The following is a 13,741-nucleotide window of genomic DNA, read 5'->3' as shown; positions in this document are numbered from 1 at the left end:
AAAATGTCTGATCTCTGTCCAGTGGCTGTTTCTCATCGTCCTCGGTGTCGGCTCTCCTCGACATCCATCTGGTTCTCATTTGCGCAGCTGGAATGTGTGCGTGCTTTTAAAAATGAGTTATTAGCTCGCTAATACATACTTCAGCCAACATTAAATAAGTGGGCTTAAGCTGAAAAACACCGTTTGTACGTCTGAAGGACTTCTCACTAATTTTGATTATTGATTGAATGTTTTGTTGGGAGTTAATCTGTATAATTCGTTGCTCTTCTGTTGCATAGGACTTAAAGAGGCTAATCATTACTGGTCTGGACACAAACTTGTCGAATTACACTGCAGCATTCCTTATCCTGTGTGTGAATATTGATTATACATAAAGACAGAAAAACACTTCCATAGTGTGATAAAGTATATTTTGATACATGATCATGTGCGCATGTTTACGGTGTATCCACATATTTCGCTCACAGAAACTAAAACCAAGAAATATTTTTATTTGACCGCATTGATCTCCGATCTTAACATGGTTGCTTTTTGTCTTCTTTTTTTATTTGTGGCGTCGGGAGGAAAACACAAGCGGCCGTCCATCAGTTTAGCAGTACTCATCACTGTTGGTGTCTCCCCTGCAGTCAGCTCCATTAAGCCCGTCTCTGTTGCAGCCGCGTGTCCTGCTTCTTCTTGCCCCTCTGCAGCTGGACCAGGCCGACCAGCATGACCAGTTACCCTCCGAATTCACAGTTGGCCTCGTACCTGGAACATTCCGGAACGTAGTAGAAGATTTACTCAAAAATGATGATAAGAATGGCTCTGTTGGTATGCTGGGGCAAATTGTGGTTTTCGTTTATCTTGAGTACAACTCGTACCTTGGTATTTGGCTTTATCGCCCTTGTAATTCTGGCATCTCGAGCCTTCAAACAGGTGAGGGCACAGACAGATGCACTTTCCGTCCAGCAGAGTGAGAGTGGCTCCGTTGAGACAGGGCTTACACTTGCACACGTTATATTCTGCCACGTAGTCGGCCGTGGCCTGTTTCAGATTGGATATCCTGGCGTTGGCGTCTGGCGAGTCCAGTGGAATTAGATTGTAGATGGGCTCTGGCTGTTAGAAAGTGTATAAAGATTGCATTAGTCTTCTTGCCAGTGCGCGGGGGGGGGGGGGGGGGTGTTCAGGTGGCTAATATCACACAACTTTTCTTTTGCAATTACTGCATGCCTTCAAACAAGACAGAGGGGCTGTGCGCACACACTTTGTTTTTTCTGGCAGAAAACCGCCAGCAGAGTAAATTTCAGCTTTTCCCATTTCAGCTGGCAAGGGGGGGGACTGGGATGACTGTTTTAGTAAGACTGGCAGACATAACAGAAAAATTGCAGAGCCGTTTGCGGTCAAATAATGCAGTGAAACCTCGACGACACTTCGAGGGTGAGTTTTTAAAAACATGCAGAAATTCTGTCGCCTGATATTTGACAGGCTTTTGCCAACATGCTGTAAATCTAAGAGGAAACGCTGTTGCCTTGAGGTTTCAGGGTTGCACCAAGTTTGGAGTTTTTTATCACATAGGAGATATTATCATTTCAATGCTCGGGCCTGATTGTTGCCCTATAGCTTAAATAAGTTTTACACTCAACAAGTGATGGTAATATGTGATTGTTTCACAGTTTTTCGCATTCGCATTAGTAAAAGAATATATGAGCACATATGGTTGTGAATGTAAATGTCGGATAAATGTAATTAGGTTTAATGTTAAGGAGTCCCTCTGTTTATAACAAGTAAGACAGATTATTTTTATATTTGATATGTATAATGTCATCATCCACTAAGTCAGAGTTGCCTTCAAAGAAAAGCATATAAATTACATGAAAGCTGTAAAAGTCCACAAATCAATCTTCTTCAGTTCAGGTTGTGGGCAACAAGAGCCAATTCCAAATGAATCGGATTGGCAACACATTATCACCATAACGTGGTACAGCGAGACACATAATCACACTTATGGGGAGTTTAGAGCAACTGGTTAATCAACTAGTACCATGTCTTTGGTTTGTGGAGTATTTGCACTGGCAGATCATGGAATTAAACGCCTGGAATGAAACTCTACGAATTTTAGCTGTGCAATTGAAAAAATTACCTAAAAATCCTCAGATGAATTTACCTAGACATTGTATGGTATTATATAAAGTCTTAACGCCCATCGTCCTGGCCGGACCAAAGTTGTGAACCGACCCAACAGAAAGCACCGTCATCACAGGACACGTTTGTGATTCCTACCTCACTGTTAAGCAGTGCAGGGGAGTCTGCGATGCTTCGGGCCCATTGTTGGTACGTCTCGATGTCCATAAGTCCGTCTCTATTCAGTTTAGCCCTCATAGCAGCAGCAGTTTCAAGAGTCCCTCCTTTGACTGACGTCATCACCCTGTCCACCAGGGCTTTTCCACCAACTGTGACTGCAGGCCAACAAGAGATATACAAGAACAAGACAGGAAAATACAATCATATTGAGCTTGAGTTCAGAGCTTACAGATCTACGTTGATGAGGTCTTCTTCAGCGCACGTCATTTTTACACATATAATTCACTTATATTGCGCATTTTCACCACACAAGTCAAAATCACACACCCACACACCAAAGCATAGACAAAATGCGATCATACAACAGGCACCCTGCAGCCCAATTTCTTGTCTCAAGAGTGACGTTCAGAAACATCCGTTTATAACGCTATTAAGCATCTCAAATCAGTGTGAGCAGGAAGAATGTGGGAGGCAGACCTTCATCCTTAAATTCTTCTGTGTGGCAATTATTTGGATTGACATGTCCTTGTCCACCAGTGGAGAAATCTGCTGAGATTCCTATTTTGACGCATTCTTGAACGTTCCTCGCCGTGAGATCTGCAAGGATCAGAAAGCAACGACAATAAATGCTCATTAGTTTTCAGTTCAGTCAACAGGAAATGTCTGAAAGCATGAAAGGAAACTTTAAAAAATGAAAATCTTACAAATAAATCAGGGTTGTACTTACTTCTTAGCCTGATGGTGTTCTGGTCCAGAACATAAATCAACTCATATTCACCACCGGACTTTCCATTTTTGGTGTAGTGCGTGCCATAATCTTCCAGGAAGGCAAAATAAATCCCCTTCTCATACTCCACAGGCAAAGATTTGGCATGCTGCAGGAATTCATCAGTCACCTGCAGTTCACGGGAGCGAAGCCTGTAGGTGCTCAGCTGTACTCGGCCCTTCACCCGCATGAAGGTTTTGTTCTGGGTAATTTCATGGGAGACAGATCAGTGCGTGCAGCACGGAACGAGGCTTTAGTCACACAGAAATAGCTCCTGATAGACATTTACCTCAATGTTTGACAGTTCAGACACTTCCTTAACCATTGTTTTCTTCTCATACTCTGCTCCTGCTTTAGTGCTGACACTGGCACTGGACATGGACTGCTCATTCAGGTTGAACTTGAAAGAAAGGCCGGCATCGACTTGAAAGCTCATCTCCTTCAGCAGCTCCCTCAGGAGGCTGTGTGTGTCTTCATAGATCTCCCTGGACGCTGTTTCCTCCACCAGAGTCTGGAACAACAGAGCACCAATGTATTGATATTGCTCGCCGACATGTGTTTGGGATGTTTTTCGAGTTGAGAAAGTGTCCTGGCGAACCTGATAGTTGAACACACCAACGTTCCAAGGAAGCCTGTCACTCTTCCCGGTGTAAGGATTCCTCACTCGATCACACTTCCCATGGAAGTAATCATTGTTGAAGGGGTTCATTCGAGGATCTGCACCCAAGACTGTGACTCTGTTAAGTAGACGCAGTGATCACCTAGAGAACGAATACATTACATAATAATAACCCTGTGGTGTAGGAGTTAGAATATTAATGTTGTTTGCATGTGTTTTTTCCGGTTTCCCCCCACACAGTAGAAAATGATGCATTTGATATTAGTTATTGACTCTAAGTTGGTGAAGGTGAGTGTGTCTGTGTCTCTGTATTTACCTTGTGAGGGACTGTTGACATTGTGGACTCTGCCTTCACCCAGCTGGGATTTGTCCCCTGATTTTCGATTAATTGACAGATACAATGTTCTTTGCGGCCTTAACAGTAATATGTGCATGAGCTTAAGAATACCTTAACTACTACTCTGAATTGTTGTAGCTTTTGCATTTCATGGAGTTTTGTTCTTCTTTCTTGCTGATGAATGTGATTACAAGCATCTTTATATACCCATGCGTAAAAATAGACTCTAAAAAAAAACATGTAATTGCTCTCTTCAGAAAATAAACTGTAGTTTGTTATGTTTCTGGAGGCTTACTGCTTTTTGCAGATCATATTTTTAGCAGTCTGTCTTTGACTTTGGACACTTACAATTATGAAAATCTGCCTGCTGATGCCATCATAAAATTTGTCTCTTAGAAGCAAATTTGTGATATAAACACAATTATAGTCAGTCATCAGCAAACTATCTGCAGGTAATTTCCCTTACACTAGGAGAAATCCAAGGAGAGCTCTTGAGATGTTGACATGATGAAATCATACACTTGTGAGTGAGTCTCCGTCACCTGGTTTAAATAAGGTTCACCCAATAACAAACCACTGAGTTGAAATTAATAGTTTTTAATGTTTCATAAGAGTCACATGTCTGAATTGTTTCTTTTCATATGGATTTTCTATTTTTTTTTATTAATTGTAAAGAAAGCTATCATAAAATGCTAAATTTGCATATAAATTGACAATATCATCTTTACATTCTGTACAAAGCCATATCAATTTATTTTACTATGTGTGATGGTTCATGTATGTGACCCACCTAGAAAACTGAAGCCAGAGCACAGTTTGCTTAATGCACAGGCGGTGAAACATAAAAACCACTTAGGTGAAATAATTGATAAGTTTCAGAGCTTCAGAGAAATAATTCTGCTGCTGCTGCTGCTTCCTAAGTCCAATGCAATGCAATGCATGACAGTGATGTTGCTCGTTCCCACTGGACGACAAAGTGACTCAGCAGGCGACACAATACTTGATGTTCTTACAACTCTTACCCGTATCCTGCTGTCCTGCTCTGCTCGTTGTTATCCAAGATTGTGCTGCCACAAGGTCTGCGCACAAGATCACATTCCTCGTCCGATCCGTCCTCACAGTCGTAGTCGCCATTGCACATTAACCTCTTCTTGACACACGGTCCTGTAGAGGAGGGATGGGCAGCTTTGAATGTGATGATAGCCACAAACCAGATGGCCAAACTGAGATAAAATATTTCTACCAGTAATCGTGAAAAAAAAAATGAAAAAAATTGGCTCATAAGTCATTGAATACCACTTCACAATTCACATTACATATAATAGCAAGTATCTAAATCAATCATTTATTCATGCAACATTTTCTCATACTAAAATGCATTTAACAAAACAGTATGGAATAGTTCCAAACTTAGTTTTTAGATATTTAGGTTACATAGGTTAAACTCCAAGTGACGATGAGAGAGACTGCCAAGTTCTGGTGGAGGAAAAAGTGGTACGTACCCGACTCACACTTGAACTCAGAGTCGGAGCACTCAGCAGGAGGTGGAGCGTCACAGTTGGTGCCATTTATACAGAACTCCCTTTCCCCCACTGGCCCCTGGCAGGACTCGCCCCCAAACTGGCCAAACGTCTCCACGGTTCGAGAACGCCTCTGTAGATGATAAGTGATGTCATGCATTGAGTTTTAGGAATATTCATTAATGCTGGGTAGACACTCGTCACAATCTGGAAGTCTGCGGTTCAACTCTCATTCCTTGGTTTTTCAAAGGTGAAACAGATGTGACTCTTCAATTATGTTTCAACGTTGCAGGCTTTACATTGTTGTATGTCGCCTGCAAAATGCTCTTCATCCATCCATCCATCCATCCATCCATCCATCCATCCATCCATCCATCCATCCATCCATCCATCCAGAGAAACAGTCCCACACCAATAAACTTCAACCACATGGTTTTGGATTGCGGGAGGAAAAAGAAGAGCCCACAAACTGCACTGAAAGGCCACTTGTAACCAGATTCAAAATAAATAATCTCGATGTAAAGCAATAGTGCTTCTCGTGCGGCTCATGGATTAATGTTGTAATGTCTGTTTACTGCCAGTGATGTTGGAATAAATGTGTATGTGATATGTGGACTGAATAAAAACGTGAATAAGATCAAGGTATCAGTAGTGGCTGTGGTATTATTGCCTCATAGCGAGAGGCTCCTGGATTCACAGTTTGCACGTTCTCCCTATGCATGGGTTTTCACTCGGTACCATAGTCTAAAAAATATGAACTCTCAGTGGCTTATTGGCATAGATGTGTGTGTGACTGAACGTGTCTCTGTGTTTGTCCTCTGATGAACTTCTACAGAGTGTATCTTGCCTTTGTCCATAGTCAGTTCGGACTGGCAACAGCAGCCCATGATTCAGAGTTTGTGTAAAACAATATAGAAGAAGGACGAATTGATGCTAAACTCTAAATACAGGTCTTTAATCTGAAAGATGATTTGGGATACAACATTAAGAATTGACAACCTGTAGTATCATCACTTCCAGATCTATTTTTTGATTTAAAATTTAGAAAATATTACACAGACGTCTTGTGTTTTTAAGTTTTCCAGGACTCACTCTGGTATTTGTGCAGGCATCACAAGAACTCCAGTCTGACCACTCACTCCATTTGCATTTCACTTCTGGTGGATCAGCAAGTTCTACACACCTGAGATACACACATGAAATGCACAAAAAGTTTTCTGATATCCTGGAAAAAAAACGCATGGAGTGATGAACAAAATCCTCCTCATTGGACATATACGTACATTCCTTCCCCAAGTAGTGCCAGAGTTAGACACAGGCCACAGAAGCCCACTTGAAGAGCAGCCTCAATCCTCATGATGAACCTTTGGGGGGAAAAAAAACAACAACCCTCAATTCGTTTGCCCCTATTTTGTCTTATAAGCTCGACTTTGTTAATGATTATCCAGCAGATGAAAGGCCGTGCTGCTGTTGTCAGAGTCAATAGTTGGGATTTCAGGTGCAGCATTATTGATTCATTGCTCGGAAACTACCAAACCAGAGGAAGTTGTGTTTTGCCAGGACCAAAACATCTTACTCATCCAGTTATTAAACTTCAGAACAAAACATATCCTCCCCACAATTAAGTAACCGCACATGTGTGGTTACTTAATTAGATATAATTAGATATTCCTTTATCGATATGGTCAACTATTAAAAAGAAAGTGATATATAAAATAGTAAAAAACACCCAATAAAAATACATCACAACATGTGATAAAATATGTATAGTAAAGATATACACAATATTTAAAAAAAAGAATCTATGATTAGTATGAAAATAATATTTGGCATTGTTTCAGTTTGATATAATACTTTTTTGTCTTCATTTAACAAAAGAAAAACATAAAAGTGAAATCCATTTACCATTCAGTGCACAAATTACATGAGTGCTTTATTTATTAAATCATTTAGTCGTGCTTATTTTTGTTATTTTAATCGCTGCAGTTCTATTCCTAGAGGATTGTTTCATTTGTGTGTTTCCAGGATTGTGCAAGCACACAGGCAGCAAATATTTACACAGCTCCCCTTTGACTGCTGTCGCACATCAGTATGAGAAGTCCATGGTACATTTAGGTCATCGGTCCAGAGCCAGAAGCTCAACGGGAAGACTATTTGAACACCTCATTAAACATTTTGAAAATGGCACAGATTTTACTTTATTTCGGAGCATGTACTGAAGTGCAACTCTTTCTCCACAAGATGGCAACATTGAACAGATATCTGGTTTTCCCAGTTTCTGTTCCAAAGCTTTGTTTGTGTGGTCTGGGTGAAGAAACAGACAAATGCTGCAACTTTTATTGAAAACAATTGCATCACTGTTATTTAGTAGCGAATGAAATGCCGTTTAATTTCTTGAGTATTCTAAAGCATGCCTTGCACAACGCGCAGGAAGTTTCTTCTTTTTGTTTTTTTTCCTAACCGTTGCACCCAGTGATCTGCCATGTGATCTCAGAGGTTTCTGCTGAGTCTGCACTACTCTGTTCTTCAATTGGAAGGAGTGAAGTGAGTGTAAACAGTTTCAAAGAGGAAAACTGAGTCATTTTCCGAGAAGAGAGATAAAATGATTAGAATAACAATACAACTTTTTTTTTTAAAGAGTTAAATCATTAAGTTTAAACAACTGTGATCAGGCAAATGATGTTTCACGAAAGCTTGAAAACGTGTTGATTCATTCATTCATTCATTCATCTGAGAGAGTACAACTGGTCTGAACTTCCAGAAAATTTGGCTTGCTGACACGTATTTTTCTGCTGACTTAGATAAACACGCTCAAGCTATTCCCCGATGTCTCCAAAGTCAATCTGAAGGCTGCCCCCTGCGCTGGTTCGTTCCCTGTGTCTGCGAGCGGGCCTGGGGTAGTCTGGGGGCTATGTGGTCACGGCCCGATGGAGAGGCACAAATATGTGCTGAAGTCACCACTTTCATGAGGTTTGGCAGTTTCCTCCCAGCTTTCTCAGGAAACCAGAGGGTAGGTAAGGTGCTTGGCCAATATTTCTCCTGACTAGAACAACTTCCTGTTTTTTTTTTGGGGTTTTTTTGAGAGGGGGAGGTTGGAGCTGTGTGGAAACACTTGTGGAACAACAACACTTTTACTGTAATCTGCTCACTACCTCGCATAGAAAGCTTGTCATCGTGTGTGACAGAATATGATGACGTTGTTTCCGCCGCTGCCATTTGCCCTGCAGCTTAATGCTGTATTTTTAGAATGAAATGGCCGGGAGTTGAAGAGCGGAGAGAGAGAGAGAGGGAGAGAGAGACAGGGAGGGAGGGAGGATAAAAATCTAAGACTACCTCAATTATGGACTGGAGATAAGTGGCTATCTTGGGTTCTGGCTGTGGTATAGCAGCTGGTTTCAGGATTCACGCCCTGAAATGTTTGATGTCTGATCGTGGCCTTCCTGTCAGAAACTGAGGATAGGACTCTTCCCATTAGATTGTCCTTATCAGCATTGAAACACAACTAAACCCTCGAGGTTCTGCCAACTGTAGTCCTAGGCAGAACGTCTTAACCTTTTCATATGGCCGACCACAACCCTTCCCGAATGTTAAAAGTGTCACGGTCTGATGCGCTTGGGCGCAAATGTGTCTAAACAGCCAATGAATCACAACAGGAAACAGTTGGTCATCAATCAAAAATCATCTCACAAAGTCGGACAGACGGACACGTCACTAAAGGGAACCCATGAGCAACTTTTATTGGGAAATAAAACGAAAAAAAACAAAAAACATGTTGCAACTCCTGATTTCCTGTAGGACGACATATGAAAAAAACACAACTCAAAAGAAGTGCATCATTATTTCTTGCCGATGTTCTACAAGTAGAAAGTGTCAATCAGGTTAAATGTTTGATATATTCTAGTGGTTGGTGAACAAAGGGGGAAACAGGTCCTCAGCTCGTCAGTAATCTGGCTTGTGAGCGGCTCATCTCCTAAAAACCAGCTTCTGTCAGCAGAACACAGGATACACGGCCAGGAAAGACATCCTTCCTCTGTCCCTTTTTCTCTTATTTCTCAGCAGCTCTTCAACGCACAGCACACATGATACTGTACATTTTTGTGACACAGGGCAGCATTGTTGGGCTTTTGTTAACAAAACATACATAAACCCTAAATTATTGACATCTAAACATCCGTCGAGGCCCAACAGGAGTATTCTGAACGCAAATGTAAAATGTAATGTGATGCAGAAGAAAAGCTTTTCAGGTTAGTCAAGTAATTCTGTGCTATTTTCCCTCTGATCATCAGAGCAGTTATCTTTTGTCTACAGGCTTGTTCTTGTTGAACTGAACAGCATCATGATCAAGGTCTTTTTCGATAGTTCCAATCACAGCATTCAAAAACAGCCTTCAAGTACCCAACTGTCGCATCGATTCCAGTGGATTGAAGTCGACATACAGCAGAGTGTCTCATCAAAAATGAATTAGCGTTACAAGATCCCGTTAGATTACCTAAATGTGGCTGGTGAGTGTGAGTAGTAAAGAGTGTTCGGGTGGGTCATAGACGATATCAACTAAAGTCAGACATGAGAAATTGTATTTTAAAAAAGGACAAAAAGGTATAATTGACAATAACGCAAAAAACAACAACTGAATGATTATGTACGCTACAACAATATTTAAATAAATGTATGATAATCAGGCCAACAAAGAGAAAACCTTTATTTTTGTCAACCTTTGAATACTTCTTAAATGAGAAAATTAGAAAAATGGCACACAACACTAATATTTTTTTAATCATGAGAATGCAGTAGGCTTGCATTAATATAATAATAATAATAATAATAATAATAATAATAATAATAATAATAATAATAATAATAATAATAATAATTAATAATTAATAATAATGGCATCTATTAATATTTAGGATATTGCTTTTCCCCCCAAAAGGGCCTCAGTCAACATGAACACGAGAGCTAAATGTGATGAAATTCACTCTCAGGGGTTATCTCAGTTTTGAGGAGGAAACAGAGAAGATATAGTGTCTCTGGTTGTTTGATGGCGGTTTAGCATTAAACAAATGTCAACATCAAGGATAAAAGTGTGTATTACTATTTGGTGAAGTGGCCTCGGAAAATATGGTAATCACACAGGATAAGGCCGTTTTTATTCATCCATCCATCTCCCTCACTACTTTATCTAACTTGGGGTCAAAGGGTGCCGGAGCTGACATCAGATGACTGAGTCAAGGCAAAGTTCACCCTGGACAGTCCATCACAGGGCGAACACAGAGATACAGTCAACCACACTCACTCACATTCACACTAAAGTCAGTAATGAAGCTCAAGCTGATGTTTTTGGACTGTGGGAGGAAACCCACACAGGGAGAACATGCAAACACGCACATTGAACTTGATCCCAGAGATCAGCTTAAAATGAGGCATCAGTTCCAACTACTACACTTATTGTCTCTCATTGTCAAAATACTGCATTTTTTTTTGCAATGATTATTTTTCACGGTTTCAGCTCCTCGCCACCAGCGCCGAGATGTGAACCTGCTGTTTCATGTGTTGAACGTAACCCCTGTAATTCACTGGCCGCTTACGGCGCACCAAAGTAATGGAAACACTCGGATTTACAGAAGTGAAACCCACCAACCCGCACGCAAAAGCCACATTGACATCATTCCTCTTGTCAGTGCAGATGTCAGTGTTGACATTTACACAGGTTTGTAGCTGCTACAGATTTCCCTTCACAACAGTTTGCTTATGCGGAATCAGCTCGAGTCCTCAGTTGTTGGGTTTTTTTTTTTTTTTCACAGGCGTGCCTAACTAAGCTTATAGCAGCAGTTAATGTTTGAATCATCCCCAGACAATCAGTGAATGCCTCTGCAAACAATCAACAGAAACACTCCCAGTGTGAGCTGAGGATCGTCTCCCTGGGAATATCACAGATGCTTCTGAGCCCTCAGCATGGCAAATATAAAAACTGTCATTACACCGTGGCTGAGGAGCACAAAGACACCAAATAGATGTTTATACAGACGAGGCTGATCACCCAGTTCCAGCCATCGGTTTACTGTAACGGCAGTAAGATTAAGGCAAAGCAAAGGAAATGTCATGCCTGCACTTTCAAAAGAATTGTGCTGCGTTAGCAGCGGAGGAGCTTTGGCACTCTGGCCCAGGCTCTCCGGTCTCTTCTCATTCCTCCATTTCATACAACGGAATTATACATGTTAATCCTTCCAGAGGGCACAAACCTTGACCCCGAAGTGTTGCTGAAGGATATTTCTGCACTTCAAGACAATTACAATATCAAACCTGAGTAAAATTACACACATCTCACCACTTCCAGCTGAAATAAATCGCTGAATGGGATTCAGCCCTGCTTAAAGATTAACTATGAATGATTGAATACTGATGTCCTACAAATGTCTTGTAAATATGACCTATAAAAGCATTTAGTATATTTTTTAAAATGGAACATATTTTCACCTACAGTATTCTTCTGTGTGCCGTGCGTCAGGGCGAGCAAAGGTTTGTATATTTTTAGGATGAATGCGTCTCTAGTACACTAACTGGTGTTTCTGCTTGTAGTACCACAACAATAGCACCTTTCTCTATGATTAACACAACTATTTTTACCTATATCATAGTATTTACTTCATCATTGTGGGTTTGAGAAAACACAAAGAGATGCACAAATGTCCAAACACAGTCGCTTGCCAAATGTTGAGAGGTCACCAACTTCTCCTCCGTATCAGGAGTTTGTGTTTCGTTTTGGTGGTTTGGTTGAATGCTGCAGTTCTGAAGACCTGAATACATTTATTCTCTCTTTTCCATTAAAATTTTCCTCAAAAGCAATGTTTACTCCAAATGTTGAATACAGCTTGGCTTCATCTTTTTTCCCCGACTGTATCGCTCAAATATTGCAGATTTGTAGCTTGTCTGACACACAAAAAAAGAGCAGAACAAAAACTAACAAGATATTATGCCAAAAAATAAACTTCACTATTTCAAACTTTGAAGGAAGATCGACAGAAAATGTATTTATTGACATTAATGTATTTCTCCCAGTGTTTCGGGGGGTAATTTATCTGGTATAGCTAAATAATTCACAAAACATGAAGCAACACATTTGATGTGCTTTTGAATTTAAAGAACTATTCATACAGTGTGTGTTTAGAAAACATTTTATAAAATAATAAGCTGTCAGGATTAATCCTTTTTAATTTTGGGTTATTTTGTCTGTTGGGAGTCCGTTTACACAACAACAGTGCTCAAATGCAGCTTTTAGAAAACGGCTCCCAGGGTGGAACTTTTTGAAAATGCTCCGTCTCCGTGTAAACGGGGAAAACGCAACTTTTATGAAACATAGCTTCTGCGCATGAGCACTATGCGTTGCCGCATTAAACAGTTCCTCTGCACACGTGTGAGTAGACGGACGGTAAAACCCTCAGAGGTTTAGTGCACAGCGGTCGGATGAACAGGTTTTGTTTCTGGAGGAAAATATTCTTTTGATTACAAGAGACTGAGAGTTTAATGAAGCGTAGGTGAAACGCTGCAGCTCCAGGATTGTGATTATTGTCGTTATGTGTTTTCACAAACGATCAAAGTTGGTCGCCGTGTTGAAATTGTCATGACTTCATGTATGTGCTCTGCCGTTCATAGTTTGGTTATTGTGTCCGTCAGAAACAAAGCCTGTGCTTCTGGCCGCTGCACACTTCCGATGTGGCCCGCACAAAGCGCAAAAAAAACACGCGTTTTCACTTAAAACAATGTCACATAAACTGGGCCTGACACTTTATACCAAAGGCCGGATTGAACCCGCGTTTCCGTCTGCACAAGAAATGTTTGACACCAAAAAACATCATGATTGAATTACAAGCTCTGAAATTAATTACAAAAATGAAAAGCCTAATTAATTGTTGTTGTTATTATTATTATTATTATTATTATTATTATTATTATTATTATTATTATTATTATTATTATTATTATTCTAGGTTTTTAAATGTACACAGTGCACAGATTAAAAAAAAGAAAAAAAGAAATCAGGTAAGGAAATTTATAATGATATATGAAAACGTCTTTTAAAAACAGTTATCTCACAGTATGGATGGAGGATGTCTGTTTTGACCTACATACTATATAACTACTCTCTCTCTCTCTCTCTCTCCCTCCCTCCCTCCCTCTCTCCGCCCCTCCCCTCCTGAAGCCCGCAGCCTGTCAGTGGCAGC

At 40.5% G+C, this 13,741-nt stretch overlaps 1 protein-coding gene across 1 annotated transcript; it reads right to left on the bottom strand.

Moving 5' to 3' along the window:
* Positions 1-388: 388 nt before the first annotated feature.
* Positions 389-6,909, bottom strand: c9 (complement component 9). The gene is made up of 11 exons (XM_080476658.1): positions 6,806-6,909; positions 6,615-6,705; positions 5,505-5,655; positions 5,025-5,166; positions 3,645-3,783; positions 3,336-3,557; positions 3,008-3,248; positions 2,758-2,877; positions 2,260-2,435; positions 861-1,095; positions 389-747 (listed from the first exon to the last, which is right to left on the bottom strand). Exons 1-11 carry the CDS (start codon positions 6,877-6,879, stop codon positions 590-592), a joined length of 1,749 nt encoding a protein of 582 aa, XP_080332784.1. The 5' UTR covers positions 6,880-6,909; the 3' UTR covers positions 389-589.
* Between the last annotated feature and the right edge of the window lie 6,832 nt (positions 6,910-13,741).

This window comes from Lipophrys pholis (assembly GCF_963383615.2).
Source record: "Lipophrys pholis genome assembly, chromosome: 12".
Taxonomy (NCBI): domain Eukaryota; kingdom Metazoa; phylum Chordata; class Actinopteri; order Blenniiformes; family Blenniidae; genus Lipophrys; species Lipophrys pholis.
The sequence above is the reverse complement of the archived record's forward strand: the minus strand, read 5'-3'. Positions and strand labels throughout refer to the sequence as shown.

Bases quoted from the DNA above. Each gene is read 5' to 3' on its own strand.
- c9 (XM_080476658.1), bottom strand. From the start codon at position 6,879: ATGAGGATTGAGGCTGCTCTTCAAGTGGGCTTCTGTGGCCTGTGTCTA. The intron at 5,167-5,504 runs GTACGTACCACT...CCTCCTCTACAG, and splicing joins TGAGTTCAAGTGTGAGTCGG to GACCGTGTGTCAAGAAGAGG. The intron at 2,878-3,007 runs GTAAGTACAACC...TGATCCTTGCAG, and splicing joins GAACACCATCAGGCTAAGAA to ATCTCACGGCGAGGAACGTT.